The 20945-nt window shown below is 43.4% G+C and overlaps 1 protein-coding gene across 6 annotated transcripts in view; it reads right to left on the bottom strand.

Annotated features, from left to right (window-relative positions):
* The window catches only part of ralgapa2 (Ral GTPase activating protein catalytic subunit alpha 2), a 110564-nt gene continuing 89619 nt past the window's right edge, over positions 1-20945 (bottom strand). For 2 of the 6 annotated variants that reach the window (XR_007450846.1, XR_007450847.1), the window contains 3 exons: positions 10084-10205; positions 4657-5756; positions 2662-2800 (listed from right to left, as the gene is read on the bottom strand). Coding sequence is in view for 4 of the 6 variants with exons in the window: in XM_049595357.1 (XP_049451314.1) it covers positions 2643-2800; positions 10084-10205 (280 nt within the window). In the remaining 2 variants the exon portion in view is untranslated. Of the gene's footprint in view, positions 2801-4656; positions 5757-10083; positions 10206-20945 lie in introns of all 6 variants that reach the window. The other 4 variants (XM_049595357.1, XM_049595354.1, XM_049595355.1 and 1 more) reach the window with 3 other exon arrangements.

The following is a 20945-nucleotide window of genomic DNA, read 5'->3' as shown; positions in this document are numbered from 1 at the left end:
TAGAATTTCAAATTGATTTAATGAAATGTTTCAATTTTCACATTTCTAATAAAGATAGCAGGGCTTCGGTCGTTAAAAACAGTTTGATATGTTGACAAGTCATGATGAAATCTTCAAGCTTTTTTTCCTCTTTCTCTTATACAAAGATTATATTACAGGCATTAATATATTTATATTCAGAGGGCACTCAAAGCCCTCAAATTTGACACAATGTACAAGGATTTCTAAAACGAGAAGAAAAGAAAAAGAAAAAAAATTACTAGGGCTAACACGAGCTCATTTTCTTCACGTATATAAGACACACAATCCTTATCTTGGTCCGAACTAACATCTCCAGCGACTACACCACCAAAGGGGGAGCACAGTCCCCTTTTAAACAGACATCATCTATAGCCTACAATCTTTAGATCAGCATCCTGGGCGGTTCCTTCAAGTGGCTTTGAGGGGAGGGAGGGAAGAAAAACCATAGATGTGATCCAGGCCTATATATATATATCATACATTCTTCAAAAAACAAAAGCACAAAGAAAAAATGGATCCATCAATACTCCTGCTGTTTGGATTCCCCATTTTCTGCTCGGGGAATGAACAAACAAAAGGAGGCGACATGTGAGAGAGGGGAGAGAGATGACAGGAGAGCATGGGGGGAAAGTAAGGCATATAGTGCAACAGATGGGGATAGTGTTGCAACTTGGGTGGAGCCCTCAGAGGGTGTGAGTGTATTGTGTGTGTGTGTGGGGAACACCTGGCTACCATGACAACCCTATAAGCAGGCAGGTCGCAGGAGAAGTGAGAGCGCCGGCCTGGCTGTTGCTAGGAGGGCTGTTAGAGTTTAGCTCTGGCATGCCACCTAAACCCAGAACCCCCCTCACCCCCTCCATCCCTCCCGTGGCCTCAGAGGCGACATGGGGAGAGGATCATGGGAAAGAGGAGGAGTCGGTGCCACTTGAGTCCATTCACAGATAAAGACGGAGCAGCACTGTAATAAAGACTAAACAGAGAAGCTGCACAATTCCAAATCCATCTGTTGTTGTTTTTGTTGTGGGTAGCACAAGACGCTGACCTTTAGAGACACGGGGGAGGAAAACACTTTGTTTTAGACCGCTAACGAGGGAGATGTGATGCAGGGTGTCCATGGTTTGTCTCAGGCTATGACGAGGAGAAACTAAAATCTGATTATGGGGAGTGGAGGTGGTGTTGGACAGCATCTTAGAGGACAGACATTACACAGGCACTGTGAGAAGTTCCCTCCGAAACTCACACTCAAACACACATACACACAGACACGCAAACACACACACACACACACACACACACCAGTGCATGGAGTTAAGATTCACCTGAGGCTCTGGCGGTATTTTTCCTCTAAACAGCACATGAATACAACACAACAACAAAAATAATTCATCAAATAGTCCTTTCTATGTACATCGAAAAAACAGCAAAAATAAAATTTAAAGCAATTTGCATCCAAAGAACAAAGAGAAACATTCAATGCAAGTTAAATCAATGACAGCGAGTGCAAAAGAGAGAAAAAAAAGTTGGTCGGGAACGTTGGAATGTCGATGTCTTAGCTTCACAGGACAGGGGAAACTGATAGCAGAGGAAAGAGACAGGAGGAACTTATTCAATTACCGGACATGAGCCTATGTTAACAACATCAGAAAACAATTACAAACGCAGTCTTTTCTCATTCCAGCAGACTTGCATAAATCAAATCATGACACAATCCATCGGAATTCATTTAAAAAGGAAAATTAGAGTGATTAAAAAAAAAAAAAAAAAAAAATCTGCTCAGCTCAAGTTAGAAAGACGTCATTGATTGTCCATTCTGAGTTCAAAACAATTAAAAAAAGCCTCAGACTGCACGCACTGCAGGGACTTAATGCTCAGGACGTCTGTGTGGTAGTGCAGTGTGTACAAATCATTCTGGGGAGGCGTTCCCCATGCATCAGTCTTTTCTCCTTTTTCAGTGTACGGAGATGGTCCAAAACGGGTGCTAACGTGCAGGACGACAGTGTCATCCAACTGAAGTGGTTATCTTTGACACAGAAAGGTTGTGGCAGGTGCAGGAGGAGGTAAAAGGCAGACACGTTTATAAATGGATACCAATCTCTTGTGCAGTTTTAGCAGGATGCCATTTACAGCTGTGTCATTCAGTGCTTTGTCACACGAAGTGTTGAGATAGATGAGATATAGAAACAGGGTGAAGCAGTCTCCCATTCCCTTACTATAGTAAGAACTTATTATTCCTCTAGTGCATCGAGACCGCGCCAGAGAATGAGAATAAAAACAACATTTTTTAATCACAGGTTAGTTTAAGACTTCTCAGTCAAGTCTTCCTATGCTGCTGATTCGTAAGCTGAAACCACCAGGGTGAACATAAATAGCTTAGTCACACGTCCAGCTTGATTAAGCAGTTAAACACCACGACAAATGGAAATGTATCAACAAAATCAATGATTGCCACTTAAATTAAAAATTGCAATATGCTCCAGTTACATGTTTATATGACACAAAATAAAACAAAATACACGCCAAAAAAGAAAAAACTTGCAGTCACGGCTGGGTGTGTGAGGTTCTTCGAGAAAAGATTAAAGGCTGTGCTCGGAGGGGAAGGAAAGGGGGACAGGTTGGAGAGCTCAGTTGGAGGATTTGCTTATAGCGCTGGCTGATCGGCGGAGTTTCCCGGAAACTCGGTTCTTTGTGGCACGGGGCATTGTGGGGGAAACCTGGTCGACGGCGTCCGTCGTTGCTGCGGTGCTTCCGGCGTCGGTGGTCGCGCTGCCGGTGAAGGAGCCTGGGAGAGAGATTGAGGGAGTGTTTGGAGACAGAAAGAAGAAAAAAGAAGACAACGATGGAGAGACGAGACGGTTAGCCATGGCAGTGAGGGGTTCATGGTCTTTGTGTGATTGCTGTTCATCCCAGCATGCTTCGTCATGCACGTGGCTGCTCCCACAACCAAGATTACCCAGTTCATAGGATTTCCACCGACAATCACAAAACTTGCAATTCAAACTTTAAAAAAAGTGTCAAGATTTGGGTTTGTTCTACCCCTGAGATCATTAGAATGAAGATGTGAGAAAGTGAATTAAAATATTTGAGACATGCTTTTGTCACATGCTGTGGTAAAGCAAAGCTTGTTATAGGAGACGCTGCCTTTCTTCCCTATACAGTTTTCCAGATGCTTATAGGATATAAAAAATAAGAGGTACACTTTGTAGCTATGGGCACTGACCAAACCCAGACCTCGCCCCCTCCCCCCACCCACCCGCCTCTGCCCCCATGCCTCGAGTTTAAACAACTTTTCTGCTTTGTCGAGATGGCATCTGGTTGCCTATTTTCTTTCCTATCCTTTTATTTCCTGCCATTTTTTCCGAGGCATCTCAAGTTGCAGCGGCTAAAAGGAATGGCAGATGGCTGGAGTAACAGACACTCAGCAGCACAGTGGACACCAGCAGCATCCGGGGCCGCAGCTCGCTGGGAGAGGAGGGCTGGGCTATGGATGAAACATTGGGCGTGTGTATTGTGAAGGGCTCGAAGGGGAGGTGAGGGGGTCCGAACATGAAATCTGCATATGAATATAAAAAAGGGATGGGCTTGGCTAAAAATCGGGGCTGGCCCGACGGACAGAACAAAATCCTGCATTCCCGTATTCTTCTACTCATTCCTACAGTAAACACTTTGTTTTATAAACTAAACTCTGGCTGCATGTGCTGTATGATAGACAGGAAGAAGGCAACCACCTATTACAGCTAATATACACAGACAATAGTGTGGTACAGTTCACCACCCACTCAACAGACTTCCCTTTTCGTTTAGTGGCCATTAAAACATGCTGCACTAAACAGTCATCACTCCCACTGTGGCACTTAACGACTGTGGTTACATCAGTTTCTGAATGACGTTCTTCACTGTATGGCCTTATGTAAGAATTCATTTTCATAGTAAGTTGAAAAAAAAATAACCCAGATCCAGAAGAGGCTAATGTATCATTGTTGTCATCATTACAACCCAGCATTTCCGCTCCTTACTCGGTCCAACATGCCTTACGGTGAGGTTAATTTCAGATGGAAAGAAGACGGGAGAAACTGAGAGAGAAGGAAAACAAAGAGGGTCTTTAAATGGCCCTGCCATCCCATTGGTCCCCTCTGCAGCAGTTCAAACAAGGCTTTAGATGACAAAGACGTCTTCCAGTGCGGCAGGTGTTAGTCTCAGAGTCTGCCCCAGGCAAACAGGCACACTCCAACAGGAGGAAATGAGGGGGGTGGAGGGACTGGGGGGAGAGAAAAAAAAGGAAAGAAAGAAAAGAGAAAAGTGTTTGCTGGGGGAAGAGATAAAGGCGCGCCACATGCAGAAGCGAGGGCCAGAAGTGTAGCCGTATTGTTCATGCTGCTACTTAGTCAGGTGCTAATTGTCCCCATCGTGCATCACTTTCAATTACCAGCCTGGCCTAAACAGTAGGACACCCCCCAAATAAACAGCCTGGTTTCTCTGTCCCCTTCCCTTTGTCAGAGCACTCAGTAAATAAAGCTTGGTTAGTGCTGAATGAAAAAAAGGAAGGGTGGAGGGGGGAACAGCCAGGATGAGTGATCGAGCGAAGGGGTAGGTAGGCCGCTGGACGGAAACAAGCTTCCGGTCTGACTTGGGGCTTACCTTCACCATACACAGTATTTGGACCTTTAAGATATTTTTAATCTAAAAGGGAGAAACAGAGTAGAGCATCATGTGAGAGAGCAGCGGACACACACCAAACCACACTGCAGCTGAACACGACACAACGCTGCTAAAAAGTCAGTGATGTGAGGGTCTGAGCAGAGGGATATCCAGACAGCTTGTGTGGCGTTCAGGTTAGTCATCACTGAAACGTTTAAAAAGTCAGACAAGGTTAACTGATTCGTGTGATGAGTTAATCAACAAGTGCCACTTTCCTTCTGAGGACACCTTTAAGGTCATAATGTCTGATGGTACCTGATACAACTGTCCCACTTCACAGATTTCAAGATCGGGACAATTTTGAAATCCAAAGCATGAACGGTGGACAGTTCACATGGCAACAACAGAAACATTTAGCACCAGTGTTACTGTCGGAGAGGGTTAGGGTGAGAGAGGAAAAGATGCACTATGGGAGCTTTTAAGTTGTTGTATCCACTGGAGAGAAGTATTGCTTTCTCATGTATAGTTATTTATTCTTTTTTTTTCTTTTTAGAAAAAAGTTTACAGGATGAAAACACACAACATAACACAACAACAAAAATGGAGCAAAGCAGTGCAGGTGTAACACAACAAGGGCAGAGCACTGTGGATGAAGTGTGTACGACAGATGGACTAGCTCATGCAGGAAGCCATGATGCTGGTCTGAAGGGTGAGAGTGAGGCTGCATTCAGGTTCATGGAAGACGAGGCTGTTGAGGATACTGACGAGCCAAATAGATAAAGAGATGGCAGGGGAGGGCTGAGGTTAAATGCCTTACAGTGAAGTGGTGAAACACCGCAGGGGCGCTTCATTTAGTAATTAGCATGCAGAATCTGTCCTTGAATCAGAGCCTTACATTGCTTTTACAAAAAAGGGCTAAATCAAGCGCAGCGCCTCGGGTTATTTGATGATGTTGGGGTTCACAGAACCTAAATTAATGAATAGATGGATGTTGGTGGTGGGCATCATGCCTAGTGTGGAGGAAGCAGGCAGAGTCTTACAGTCCAGTTTGGCCCAGGGGTACTCCATGTCCCAAACCATCCCCGGCCAACGCCTGCACGCTGTCATGGAGCATGGATGACATGTTAGTGGCAGCAATGAGAGCCAGAGCAGGATGGACGGACAAACAGATGGATGGACACACTCGCATATAACAACACACACACACTCAGTCAAACACTCAAACACACACACACACACACACACACACACACACACACACACACACACACACGAACACACGAACACACGAACACACACGGGAGGGCAGTAAAGCACATTTAAGAAGGGTGAGAATGAGAAGCAGTGTCAGCCAGCCATCACTGCTACATTGAAGCTATGTGCTTGATGGGACACAGACAATTATAGATGATAGACTACAACCATAAAGGTCACTTAGATGTATTATGGCCTAAAGCATTAAATACATCATGCCTATGGTTTTGAAAAGTTACAGAGCAGCCTTCAGTCTATGAGTACAGCTGATGTATCCTGTATGCTGTAAAGCCCTCTGACGCAAATTGTAATTTGTGATATTGGGCTTTATAAATAAAACTGAACTGAATTGATGAGGATAGATGGAAACACACTAAAGCAAAAAGACCAAACATCTACAGTTTTACCTTCGCAAATTAACCAATAATAATGAATGATGAAAATAACTATTAGTTGTAATTGTTGCACCTGGTATGCATCTGTTTTATCATAAACATCTTAAAGTTTTTCATTCTTTTTTTTCTCTGGTAAATTTTGTTGGGTTTCTTTAAATTTCCTTAACATAGCTGCACCATAACATAACATAGATATATTCCAGATGCATCTACTTTGCTTAAATTATTAAAAAAATGCAAAAAAAAAAAAAAAAATTAAAAATGCACACATAAAATCAAAGCTAGGATACGCAGGTTTTTGTTGGCATCCTTGAGCGAAAAATTCCATAATAACCTTTGCTAGGGGTGTAAATCACAAGTTTATCATGATACAATATTATATTGAGTCTTTAGACAACAACACAATATTTGTTGATATCACAAATCCAGGGGCCTGTGATTGATATGAGATGAAATCTTTTTTTTCTTGGCTTCTGGCCATTGCCTGCGTGGTGCTAGGCTGTTAGCACGATTTGGATGTCTAGGAAGGAGGTGCTCCTGGACGGAGATGGTGACCCAGACATGGGAATTTAAAAATAAAGCTTAAAGATGATGATATGTATCAATATTTTCACTCTGCATCGATAACACTGGATAACTGAAATCATACATCAATCTAGATTGTTGTAAGTTACACCTGTACCTTTCAGCATACTGCAATTCAACTGGACTGAGAGAAAACTAGACTTCTTGGGCAGACCTTGGTCAATTACAGGTCAATACAGGGAGAGGATGGCAGAAGAAATACCCGCACACCAATTCAACTGAGCTGGACAGCCACAAAAAAGGTTCACAGGCTGAGATCAATGTAAAAAAAGCCAATTTATTCAAAACATCTGTGCACAAAGGGAAGAGTGCTCAAAGTACAAAAAAAAATTATAGCTGCTGCGCAGCGATGGGTCAGGTCTGGGCATTTTTAGGCAATTCTGAGCAACAAGCAGAAGAATTGGAAGACATTTAGGAATTTAGCAACACAATCAGCTTTTTGCATCAGCTGAGGCTTGAACTCACAACCTCTGAGACCAAGAATCAATTTCTATCTCACTGAGCTAATTAGTCAGTGACAATTCATGTGTAGCTTCACAAATTGACTAAGCCAGACGTGCAGGTTTAGCAGCCGTCCGTGCATGGAAAAGCAGATTTCAAACCACTGTAAAAAATTCAGTTATTAAGACAAAAATCTGAAAATACACATACCGCATCTAGACAGCATGGAGATGTTGGTAATTTGTTTGTAACAATGATTGATTTGCTCCTTAAGTGAAAAAGTGATCTTTAAAATTACCATTTTTACATTGACTCCAATTGTTCACATTAGAGCAAAATTCAAAATGCTGTCAAAAATTCAGTTTCTAAGGTAAAATTCTGAAATTTGCCACACATCATCTACCATGACTCTAGAATTTTGTCATTTTTTTCATGAACATTGAAGATTTATTTAGCAAGAATTTGCATGTATATGTTTACAGTACCATTTATAGTCAAACATTTTGATGCACTGTAGGCTCAATTTTTGATAAATCAAAAATCTGAGAAATGTAGTTTTTGTACAGTCTGAAGATGCTCTGTAGCAAGTTTGGTGTCAACTGAGCAAAAATTGTGGGAGGAGATAGGTTTAAGAAGTTTTACAGTTTTTGAAAAAAACAGAGTGATGAACTTCATAATCTTTAATAGGTTTAAATGTACAAAAGTTTCTTCAGTATTGGGGCTACAGTCTGATGAAAATGTGAAGTTGTAGCACATATGGTTGATTTGTTATGAATTTTCAAAGTTTTGAAAGTTTTTAGCTCTCAGCTGGGCTAATTCAAGTTCATGCTCATGTAGCTAGCTAGAGCTTTGAATCACACCATGTCATCTCAAAGGGCTTTACAGGCCAACAAGTTTACAAAGACAACAGGATGGTAATTCTCATAGAATTGCCCATATATGATGGCATCTGGATCAGTCACGATTGAGATGATTGAAACGCACGACTAGTACTGATACAGGTTGCTGTATGAAGCGTATGCCCGTTACAAAGGGTGGAGATCTGCAGGAAGAGGGTGTATATTCAAATTCTGGCATTTTTTTATTTTGACTCCAGAAAACTGTCTACCCCAGCTTTCAAATACAGATCAGAAGATGTGAACATCAGAGCTACCAATGAACCTAACAGCATTTAAGAGGTCAAAACTCAGCAGCAAAGGCAATTTGTAAAACAGTGAAATAAAATACAAGGAAAGGTCTGTGTCACAGTATTGTATGGAGCAAGTAAGTCCTGGATAAAATATGAATGGACAGATACAGACACACACACCCTCACATTAATCTACTAATCTATTTACACGCATAGATTCCGGAGAAATACAAATTGCCGTTCAGAACGAGTTTCCGCAGCAGCGAGGGTGACACAACAGCCTAACAGACTTCATTATGTTATGGCCTCTCACATTAGCCACAGCATATGTCCCATGCTGTGAAACATTATTCTCAAGCCTGGCTAACCTCTCTAACCTCTCTCTGTCCAGCCACAAAGGATCCCATGGTTGAAATAGTCCACACCATCAGCTAGATTTACTTCCTCTCTCTTTTGCCCTCAGCAGCTCCCTTTCCTCTATATTCCTCTGTATCTGTATCTATTTTTTTCCCCTCAGTCCTTCCATTGAAACTGGTTTGGTGCTGGGATGAAACAAGGTGACGAGAGGTCAGTCTGGGGAGATTTTACACCTCTGCAGGAGAGATGGGCAAACAATATGGTAACATAGCTGACACACCTGCTGTCTGAGAATCTGAAGTCCTACACACACGAACACACACGAACACACACGCACACACGGATGCATGCACGCATGCACGCACGCACACACAGTCTGGAGCATTCAGACATTTAATTCTCACATGCCAACATACGGGATAAAAATATTACATACACCCTTAAAACATATGAGCATTGACAGATCTAAAAATGGCGAGACATCCACGGTTAAGTATTGTGGAGTGCTTTCCTTGTCAAAACAGAACGTGTGTTGGGATCCAATAGAGTGGAAAAGTGCAATCCCGTATTGATTTCAGTGCTGTTGCAGATCGATCAGAGCTGGTACAAGTAGGAAGAACAAGATAAGACACGTTTTCCATTCTATTCATCATGGACTGATAAGAGTGCTGTGCTGACATCCGCGAGCTGGTGTTTGTCGGTCGGATCTCCTAAGTGGCGGTGAATGAGCTCATGAAGATGTGCGCGTGCACACACACACACACACACACACACACACACACACACAAACAAACATACACTCTGCAAACGCCATTTAACAAGGCTGCTTATATTCATAGGAAAGTAATTGCATGGAAAGATGCAGTTTGAAACAAGAAGAGATGAACAAAGTGGCGTGAGTGGGGGCCTGAGGAAGTGGAGAAAGCAGTGTTTGAAGTCAGTCGGATGGCGTGAAGAGCCGGGCCCCGTCGTTTGATATTCATCAGTGAGTGTAGGCGTGCAAGGAGAGTGGAGAGAATGAGGGGAGTGTGGAGGAGGCGATGGGGGCAAACAGGTGTGTTGTGGAGGAGGAGGAGGAGGAGGAGGAGGAGGAGGAGAGACTGATGCAGAAAAAGAGGCAAGGAAAGAGATGATGAAGAAAGGGGAAAGAAGGCATAAGAGCAAAATGCACAAGTGCGATGAAGCAACAGTGGGATGGTGAAGAGGTGGAGGTGGAGTGGAAAGAACACAAAGGAGGACAGACATGTGGCGTGGTTCACTTCTCACCTGTTCCACTCATTGGATAGCCAGGTGAGGGGGAGAAGACCTGTGAGGCAAAGTCTTCGAAGGTCATGACCTCTCTGTGGTTCTGAACAATGGCCTCTAGGTAGAGCGCTCGCTCCTCATAGCTAGTTAGCTCTCGTTAAGGAACAAAACACAATGTTGGAGAAGAAAAAGGCAGCAAGGTAGGGTTAGCCTTTGCCTGTTAATAAATCTAACACTCACAAAATAATTACCTTTCAGAACATCTGTACATAGCACACACTTCAAATCATAGCCACAGTTACAAATCAGTTTTTTTCAGTGCTGCACTGCATATACATACACTGTGAGCTGGGAGAGTGTGAGGCAGGGGCAGGGCAGCTTCACCATCAGCAACCCAGCCAGAAGCAAAGATGGAACAATCAGCCATGCCACACAGCCCCAAATGAGAAAGCAGTCTCCAAAATAATCATAAAAAAAAAGAAAGAAAGAATACATCACTACTGGCGTGATGCTCCAAACCTCTCCTCTCCCCCCCTCTCGTCCCTCTCTTCTCTCTAATAGAACCCCTGCTGCAGGCAGCATGTCTAGGACCACCCTCCCCGATGTGCTGCCTGCCACTTCTCCGTGCCATCAGGGGGAAAATTGGAGCCATTTGAAATTCAGAGTGACAAGCAGTGACTGGAGCCTGGGCAGCCAGCATGCAGGATGGATGGCCGGATTTGAAATGGGAAAGCTCAAATTAATAAATAAATAAATAAATAAGCCTGCAAAATGGCTGCCGGGTGAGGGTGGAAAACATTCTGATGGCCATTATCATACCATTATCATAGATATATCGTGCTAAGTCTGTTGTGGAATGGAGGCAAGTGCTGGATAAAATATGGTGTAGGCAACTATTGGAGTGAAAAGGTCTATCTGATGGTGTAATGATAGTAAGCGCTTTGGAGATTTAACTGTGTGTGTGCATGTTTGACAATGAGTCTGATTATTCTCACGGCTGTCTGTTGTGGCCATGTTGCCTTGATAGATGACACCTAACAAATTGCTTGACAAACACATACATTCTCACTCTCTCTCTCTCTCTCACATTCACTCACTCACTCACACACACACACAGACACACACACACACACACACACACACACACCAACTCTAGTAACTCAACACAGAAACCCCCCTCCCCCTCATCTCATTACGACTGCCAGGGTGGAGTGGCACTGAGCTGTTGCTGACGCCAAGGCTGAACCAGGCTGAGCGGAGATAGGCTGGACTGGGCCGAGAGGCTCCGGTCTGGGTTAGATAGATAGGACGAGACAGTGACTGGGCAGGGGGCCTGCTGTGGGCACATGCCGCCACAGCAGGGGCCAAGGCTGCCATGACCAATGGCTTTGAGGGAACCGTAGCAAAGCGGGGGTGACGGGCACCTGAGCCGGGAGGCACCAGAGGGTACGATGGCCAAGCTGCTCACAGGGACAGACAGAGATGGACAGAGGGCAGACTGAGACAAAGGAGAGGGTAACAGAGGAAGACAGAGAGCCGGATGGGTTTGTATACTAGTGCTGTTTGGTTCCACACGTCCTATGAACCAAATAATTACAAGCCCCTTTTTAAACACAGATTGCGCGATAGAGCAGTGATGAAGACCCTTCTTTATGCCGGCTTTGCTGTGTCATAAAGAACCAAACAACGCCGGCATCTTGCCACTCCAGTGTGTGATTTTAGATAGCATGCTGATATTTCGGAATCAGAAGAGGTGTGATGTGTGAAACAACAGTGTCAGCCTCTAGCTGACATATAACGTATGCATTAGGCAGCATTTTCTAAACAACAATAGCATAACATGGCAATACCAATCATTTACTGTCCCATTTCCTGTCCTCTGCTCAGAGGGTAAAGAGCTCCTAAACCTCATTGCTTTCATATTTTGCAGACATTTCCAGTTCTGTTCTTCTTCTTTGATTTAGCTGCTAACTGCTATCAGCTGCCTTTTAAATCTCACGGGGATGGGTTGCATACCTAACATGTTGCCAAAGCTGTCCCGTCCTGCTGTCTATCCCTTTTATACAGACATCGATTTGGTGCTGTTACTACCTCTGCTGCCGACTAAAAGACAAAACAAGTCTATTCCATGATCTTACCGTTAATGCAGAGTGCGGAGGAGGAATAATGGTGCAAAATTCCTGCCTTGAACAGGCAGTGTAAAAGGAGCGAAGTCTAATATAGTCTATTTATAGTTGACTGGTTTTAAACTGCAAAAACATGAATTGAATACTTAAACCACGGAAGGTAAAAGTTAGACACAAATACTAGCAAGGGTATATTAAAGGCCCTGACACATCAAGCCAATGGGCGGCTGTCGGTCAAAGTTGGGCTGTTGGTGAACAGCCCTTGTCAGTGTGGTATGTCCCGCACTGTTAGCCCTCATTGGCACTAGTTGTTTTTTTCCCCTGCTGATTCAACACTCTGATTAGGCCTCGGCACAACCGAGCCTGTTAGTGAATGAAATCACATGATTGGCAGTTCAGCTCAGCGCACAAGAGGAGAAACTGAAGTGAGGAACATATACAAAAAGCTAAAATCAAAAGGGAGTGAGGTCAAAACAAACTTTTTATATGAGGTAAGATTGTTTTTCTCTAGCCATCCAGTAGAAACAATTTGTGATGGTCTAATTATTGACTGGCGCATGGTTAATAGGCTCTGTTCTTTCAACAGTGGATTGTGTTAGTAAAGTGCTAACTGGCTAACTAGCGTCAAGGCGGTCTTCTGGTTTTCTTTTTTGAATGATGATTACAGATGACTGCCATCTGCTGGTATGAAGGGGTATGCATCTTCTCACACAGGGGCAAAACATAAGTGCTTGTTGACCGTTGGTTTGGTGCGTTCATGTGCAACTTTTTGGCCAAGACACAGTCTTGAGAGGTAACACTAGGGGGCTCTTGTTGCCGCTAATTCTTTGACATCAGTTTATGCGTCTTGGCCTTAAAACAAACAAAAACAAAAGAATAGAATTATGTAACTCTATGTGAAACATTGAGGAAGTCTACTCTGCTCAATTTCGGGGCATTTTATTGCAAAACAAGATTCTTGGATAGACATGCAACATTTGGTTGCTTGTCGGGAGAGAACACCAAGAAATCCATTAACATAAAAGCTCATATTTCCTACCTTAAGTAGGAAAAGAGGAATGAAAAGACGGGGCCAGAATCTCCATTTAGGAGATGCAGAGCAGCATGACTTTAAGCATGTAAAAGCACTTCCCTCTTGAGCTCCATATCTGTCTTCCAGTCATAGCCAGACATGCAACGTCACTGTTTTCTGTCACTTGCTGGAAAAGAGTGGGCATCCCAGTCTCTGCTGCCATGGTAACTCGGGTCACAGCTCTGTGTGGTGGGTCATATCCAGGCTTTTATGGATGACGGACAGAGAGAAAGGATGTTTGTAAAAGAACAAAATGTGCCCAGATAGGTGATAAGTAGAAGACAAAATATAGTACAGGGAAGGACTTAATGAAAAGAAATGAGAGAAGTTAGAAGGAGGCCAACAAATGAAACACAAGGGAAGATGAAGAGAGAGAGAACGAGAACCTCGGCACAGCGTGGGTCAACAGAGCCATATGGCTGTCCATTATCAGAGATGCAGATGACTGGAGGCCTGTTATTGAGATTCCTAAAGCAAATATTGACTCCAGCTGGAGCAGACGCTCTCTCTGACTCTGACACACGCCTCTCCTCCACTACTTCCTTCCGCTGCCCTCTATCCAAGTTAGACAAATGGATTATAGTGGGCGAGAAAAAAAAAAACTTCAAAGAATAAAATGAAGGGAGATAGTGTAGAATTATCAAGAGACGAGAGAAAATATATGACAGGCTGCCAGGGAGAAAGACAGGCGGCGAGGGAGGGAGACTAATAAAAGGTATTTTGGAGATGAGTGAAAGCGAGAGCCATAATCAGCTCACTTAAGTAAATGTACGATGCTATCTGTGGGTAAAAAAATTGCTGCACAGATATCAGACCTGATGCACAGTGAGGGGTAATCTTGCTGCCTCTCTCTCTCGCACTCCCTCACCTTTCTGCTTGTCTCTAATTACTAAGCCATGGGCACAGCTTGTTCCCCTGCATATGCACAGATGCGCTTGCCTCCATGCAGTAACTTAATCAAGGGACACATCCAGAACAGTGACGCAAAGATTATGTCCATGTCATGGACACCAAACCCGCTGACACTGACCTACTTTTGGGGTAAAACATAAGCTGCATCTACTGCTGATGAGTACCTGGCTCAGCTTCATGATGGACTTCTCTGGAAAGATGAATCACAAAATGTTATACTTATAAAAATGCTATGTGTGTTATGAAAGCCTTCCTGACTGACAACATTACTGTATTTCACAAAGCTCCATTATATTGTGAGCTATGAAAAAATTCTCATACAGCTCGGAATGAAATATATAAAAAGGAAAATGCAGACAGGTCTACATTTCCACAGATGGACTGCATCTCAAGTCACCCGTGACATAACTGTCATTTACAGCTGAACTGGGCGGACAAGCAAGACAAGCCAGTGTGTGGGAGGAGAGTGTGTTGCGCCACTTTGGGAATTTCCAAGGAACCCCTACGTTCCAAGCCGCTGCATTCCTATTAGGGAGAAGAGAGGGAAACCAATGTAATGCCTATGGAGCGTAGCAACCATTGGGACAGTAACGAGAAAAAAAATTCTTCCAGTTTTGAGTAAATGTAAAACAACTTCAGTTAGGGGACTGATGTCTAGAAACATGGCAGTTGTGGTTCGGGTGTTCTGAGGGTGGGGAAAGAGTATTAGATATAAAACAGAAAAGCACGAATCCAGTCTGTTAACTGCAACATTTACACATTTTGGACAATGTGTTTTTGTGGATAATAGTCCTCTACTACCCTGTCCTCTGCTTGCCCTCTCTTTCTTAGTGACAAAGGCTGTGGTTTATGGTTGCATGGGGTGTCTGAGTGAAGGTGTGTAACCAAAATATATACACTTGTACACAAAAGCACAAGTCAAGTGTGCACAAACACACAAAATGCAGCCTGCATACCAAAGAAGGTGTATGTGGCTAAACAAAGACCACCAGAGACAGAGCCCAACAACATGAAACCTGTGAAAGCAAATGTGTATATGAGTCAGCCTACGTGTACATGCATATGTATCTATGGGTGTGTGCACGTATGTATACATATGCATGTGTGTTGTCCAGATGGCAGGGGGGTTGCTCTTGGGGGAATGGTGGGGGTCAAGCATCTTTGTGGATCAAAGCCAAGGTCAGGGCAGCTGCAGTGGCCCATGTTCAAGGTGAATGGAGGCCTCAGATGGCTCTTCATTAGCAGGCTGCTCCATCCCTGCTGGACCCCATCGGCCAACCGCCACCAACCCTCATCATCATCTCTCTCCCCTTTTCTCCCTCTCCGTCCACAGGGACCTGTCCTGAAAATGCCTGTCCATTGGGATCCATTCTGTGCCGTGTGTAACCCCACCCAGCACATGCGGACGCGTACACATGCTCGCACACAGGCGTTTGTGCATAAGTAGCCACAACACATGCTGACACCCTCCACCCACACACACACTGTTCTCCAAAAGAGCCTTTGTTGACCTCTGAACTGGTGTCTCTCTGGAGAGCAGCATCCTGACCATCCAGCTTCCCTCTTTGTGTTGCTCAGTCCCCCTGCTGACAAAAGGCCTCACGCCACCACTGGCCTCTGACACACGCTCATATCACACTCAACACACACACACACACACACACACACAGACAGACAGACAGCAGGGACCATCATGGCTTCAGGAAGTACTCCTTAACTTGAAGGCAATCTGAATGTGAACAGTTTATATTCAGTGTTTTCTTACCATTTCCCAAAACTTTTAAATGTGTAACTGCTACCAACTGTCGACCAACAGAAAAGTCTGAAGCATCAACTACAATGTTTATCGCTTACCACGTGTGCTTATGCTCAAACATGCCCATCACTGTGCAAGTGGGGAATTACAAACATAACTCAACAGAAAATTTCAAATCAAAATGGCAATAAATTCCCTGTGAACTTTCGTTTTCGGTCTACATCACTAGCAGCCATAAACTTTGAGGAGACTACATTTTTCATTGAAAGAAAATTACTTTCTTTTACCTGTCATGATTTCAATGTGCATGTAGCAACAGTCTCAGACAGCTAGTTGGAGGCAGACAGTTTACGGCAAGGCAAGTAGCCTAACATGGGCATTAAATTAAAAAGTGGAATCACTGTAGTTTTAAATGTTTTATCAAATGTTATCACGTATGAAGAGACCCAAAATGAACCCTGTAAGCAGACAACTTGATTACTATAGGTGAATTACTTAAACAGCATTCATATAGGAAGTATTCTGTCCCAGGCTCTTTGATCACTGTAACTGTGATCACTATATGCGATTTCCACTGTATCATAACAACTGAAGGTAATCCTAGAGCTAAGTATGGACCATCATTGTGAAATGGGATGCTCTGACTATAAGACTATAAAAATGGGACCCATTGCCTCCCTGCTTGGCACTCAGCATTAGCGGTTGGAATTGGGGGCTTAGATCACCACATGATTCCCGAGCGTGGCACTGCTGCTGCTCACCGCTCCCTCAGGGGATGGGTCAAATGCGGAGAATGAATTTCACACACTGTGCGACAATCAGTGGGATTTAACTTTAACTATCAAGATTCTTTCTATAGCTCACTACGTCGCCAGTGTCAGTAAATGTGGTCTTGGCCAGGAGACGATGAACCCAATGACCACTGTGTGACAGCCCATCTGGACTTTGCCAAATGGAAGTTCAGGGATACTGAGAGCGTGCTGGGACAAAAAAATTACTTGGTCTGAATGCCAAGTGAACACCAGTACTACATCTGGTGAAGACAAGATAACACTCAACACCTCAGGAATACCATCCCAACAGTGAATAGCACTGGTTGCTGTAGGGATGGCTGTCAGCTGCAGGGACTGGGAGACTAGTCAAGACCACAGTGGGTTTAGGCCAAGTGTCCTTGAGTAGCCCTGCCAAAAACGCAGACTTTTGGTTTATTTGAACAAACCCATGAAAGATTGTGTAAAGAGATTTGTGTTTATAGTCTTACTCTCATTTTGCAGTCACACAACTGAACAGAACGAATGACACTGACAGACAGATAGAGACTCACACACACAGCTAATCTGTTGATAAGGCAGGGCAGGGGGTGAAGGTCCAGATTAGGCAAAGGAGCATTAGAACAGGGTCTTAAGACGCCCCATACTGACATTTCACTACTTAAGCTCCATTTCTATCCACTTCTAAGTCAAAGAAGTCAGATGACGGGTGCAGGGTGGGGGGCTACCCCCTCCCCTTTTGTCAAAGATGCCCTTATCATGTTGAGTGCCTAAGGCAGAAATCTCTCTGCTTAATGAGGAAATTTTCATAGTGAAGTCAAGTCAATTCAAATTTATATATATAGCCCCATATCACAAATCACAAGTTTGCCTCAAGGGGTTTTACAATCTGTACAGCATACAAACCCCTCAATCCTTATACCCTCGATTAAGATTAGGGAAAAACTCCCCCAAAAAACCCTTTAACGAAATATAAATGGAAGACATCTTAGGTAGACTGACAGAGGATCGCAAAGTTATTAAACCGTATTCCTGTTATCCAAAACAAACAAGGAGTAACAGTACTAGACTTAATAGATTCATTGAGACTGAGACCGGAGACTGGAAAGATAGTGGTCTACACAGCCTTAAGTAATAAATGAATAAGCAACTAACTGAAGGTTAAGACAAATCATTTGGATTTGAAAGCCTAAAAAAAGTCACACTGTTTGATGTCAGCGGGAGGTTATTCCGGAGGAAGAGGGCAGAGAGTCCTCCTGACTTTGTTTTAACAAAACATTACAACAATTGACAGAAAATACCTGATTTTAGCTTTATTGCTTGGTTAGAAAAAAAGGCTGTTTTGGTGATTTCTTCAATGAGATGATCAAAGGAGAGGGAAGGATCAAACATAACAAGATTTTTGTTGTCACTAAAATTCTGAGAAATCACATACTTGCTGCGAAGAGGTGACTGCCACTTGATCAAACATTTGTATATTGTATATGTCCAACATGGCCAATGACCAGCATCTCAGTTTTATTAGAATTTAGGAGCAGGAAATTATGGAGTATCCAGTTTTAGTTTACTAATTTGAGAATTATCCTCTGCCTGTACAAGTACATACAGATGAGTATCATCAGTGTATATATATATATGTATATATATATACACACAGAAAATCAATGGGCCAAAAACAGAGCCCTGAGGTACTCCATGTTTCACATTAGCACACTTTCATGTAGTATTATTAGTAATATACAGGAAACTCACTTCCAGGTAAGTAAGACTTAATCCATGTGAGTGCCTGGCCACTGACACTAAATTGATTTTCTAGTCAGTCTTGGAGTATACAATGATAAGTGGTGTCAAAAGATGCACTGAGACCCAGTAATAGACGTACTAAGGTGGAATCTGAGTACACAGTAGGTAGAAGATCATTCACTGCCTTAATATGTACAGTTTTGGTAAAGTGAGGCCCTGAAAGCCATTTAAAAAGGTTACGAAAAGATTACAGTTAAATATCTAAGCTGAAAGTTGCTGATACACAACTCTTTCTGGTTCTTTGGAGAAGAACTGAAGGTTAGAGTACTAGTCCATACTTATTTGCTGACCCTGGATCAAGGTGTTTTACAAATAGAGGTTTAACCCCAACTGCCTTAAAGCTAGTTGGGACAGTCTCAGTTGTAAGTGATAAATATCGCAGGTCCAAGAACTGGACAGAGATCTTTAAAAGATCAGCCAGACAGCCAGTTAGCATATTAACAAGACAACCTGATTTTGAAAGAACAAAGGATATTTACCATACATGAGTGAACAATTAAACAAAGAGTACAACAAGCACTCAATGGCTAAAAAATAATAATCATCTCATATAACAAGTTTTTTTAAAAAAATCTTTGAGCTCTGCTAGGTCTTGAGAAACACTGTTTGTGAGGGAATATTGGCTAAATGTCTAACGCAGACTTTAATCATGTTTAAATAAAAAAAAAGACCCCTTTACTTAAGACAGATACAATCAGGATATACCGTAGGTTTCCATTATTCTCAATGAGGACACATAGCACCTCATTCTGGGAGTTTTACTTGAACATTTAAAATGCTCAACTCCTATAAAAAAAAAAAAAAAAAAAAAATCTTTGCAGTGCGTGGGGAGAAAACACTCCTACGCACTTCGGGCCTTCACGGCAACAGCCAAGGTTAATCCTGTTTGTAGAAGCGCTGGTGGTAAAAGGGGCTCTTGTAGTGAAGAGGGACAGTTTAGAGATGAGGTGGAGGGTGCCTCTAGGTGCTTGACCCCCTCCTCTCTTAGCCTCACATCTGCCCATTAACCTGGGCCAATCAGCTTGACCTTGGTGAGGAGAGGAGCTCAGGAGTAGCTCACAGCGCCATTGACTCCCAGCAGTCACATAATTGGCCTGTTAAGAGGAAGGGATTGGGGGGGGGGGCTTAGTTGTGCCGGGTGCCTGTGCAAGCAGGGTAAAAAAACAGATGTGGTCATTATTTTTTTGTTGAAAGGCATAGTGCCTCCTGTCCTCATACCACACGCACACTCATAGCAGTGCTGCTTGATATCACACAAATACTGTACATCCATATGAATACATTAGGGGTTAAATCTCCCACTTAGGTGGTGAACTTAATAGGGAAAAATGTCAGATTTGAAAAATGATTGGTGGCAAATACACACCTTTAAATAACTTGTACACAGGCTGCTGTTGTCACTCATTCCACTGGCTATCATAGGAGGTAATGAAAGCATACTGGTGTCACATGAACATGTTTAAATCAACAGGGGATCACAGTGACATCTCCAGGAGGCACTGGTATGGAGGAATGGATTGGACTGCATATGGATGAAGTGTTACTCATTATGGAAAAGGAGATAAGAGGCAGAAAAATGGCAGGCAGATTGGGAAATGTAAAGAGAGGATACACAGTGAGAAGGGACTGGCAGAGACACTAAAACGGGGGATAGCACTATGGAGAAAGACGGTGGAGATGGAAAGGATGGCGGGGGGAAAATGGAAAAAAGAAAGGAAGAGGGATAAAGCCGAGCAGGTGTTGATTGGAGAGAGGCCGGGTGGTGAGTGCCAGCGGTACCTGTTGTCACAGTGAGGGCTGAGGTGTGAAGCTCGTCTCAGCAGAGGCCCTCGGAGGTGTGAGGTGATTATGGGAAAACGAGGAGGAAGACAGAGACATTTAGACGGAGAGACACGTAGAGAGAGAAAGATAGGGACAGAGAGAGTGAATGTGGCAATAAAGCTGGCTGCTGGAATAATGGCAGAGTGGGAAGGAACAACAGATTGAGATGGATAAAGTGAGAGCGTGTGTGACAGAAACTAGCCAGTAGGGTGACTGTATGGTATGTGTGTGTGTGTGTGTGTGTGTGTGTGTGTGTGTGTGTGTGTGTCCCAATCACATTTTATATGGCAGATACTCAAACCTTGGTGTCTCATTAAACAGCTTTTTGCTGTAGACACAGCAGCAGGACAGAAAAACGTCTGAATGTGTCAGGGACGCATTATGATGAGTAGAGGTGTTTGTGTGTCCATTTTCTGGGTGTGCATAGACATACACAAGATCATATGCTCCTGAGGAATAGCTGGTTTCAGAAGAGTTTTAACAAGTAGCCTAATTAGGAGCGGGGCCAGGAAACTGGAACTCGAGGGACCCTAAGGAGTCGGGTCAAACAGTAAGCCCAGGTTAATGACACCTCCTGAGGGGTGAGTTTCCCCACAGCAAGAGCTTTCTAAGCTCCAACCTCC

The sequence above is a fragment of the Epinephelus fuscoguttatus genome, linkage group LG14 (genome assembly GCF_011397635.1).
Source record: "Epinephelus fuscoguttatus linkage group LG14, E.fuscoguttatus.final_Chr_v1".
Lineage (NCBI taxonomy): Eukaryota > Metazoa > Chordata > Actinopteri > Perciformes > Serranidae > Epinephelus > Epinephelus fuscoguttatus.
The sequence above is the reverse complement of the archived record's forward strand: the minus strand, read 5'-3'. Positions and strand labels throughout refer to the sequence as shown.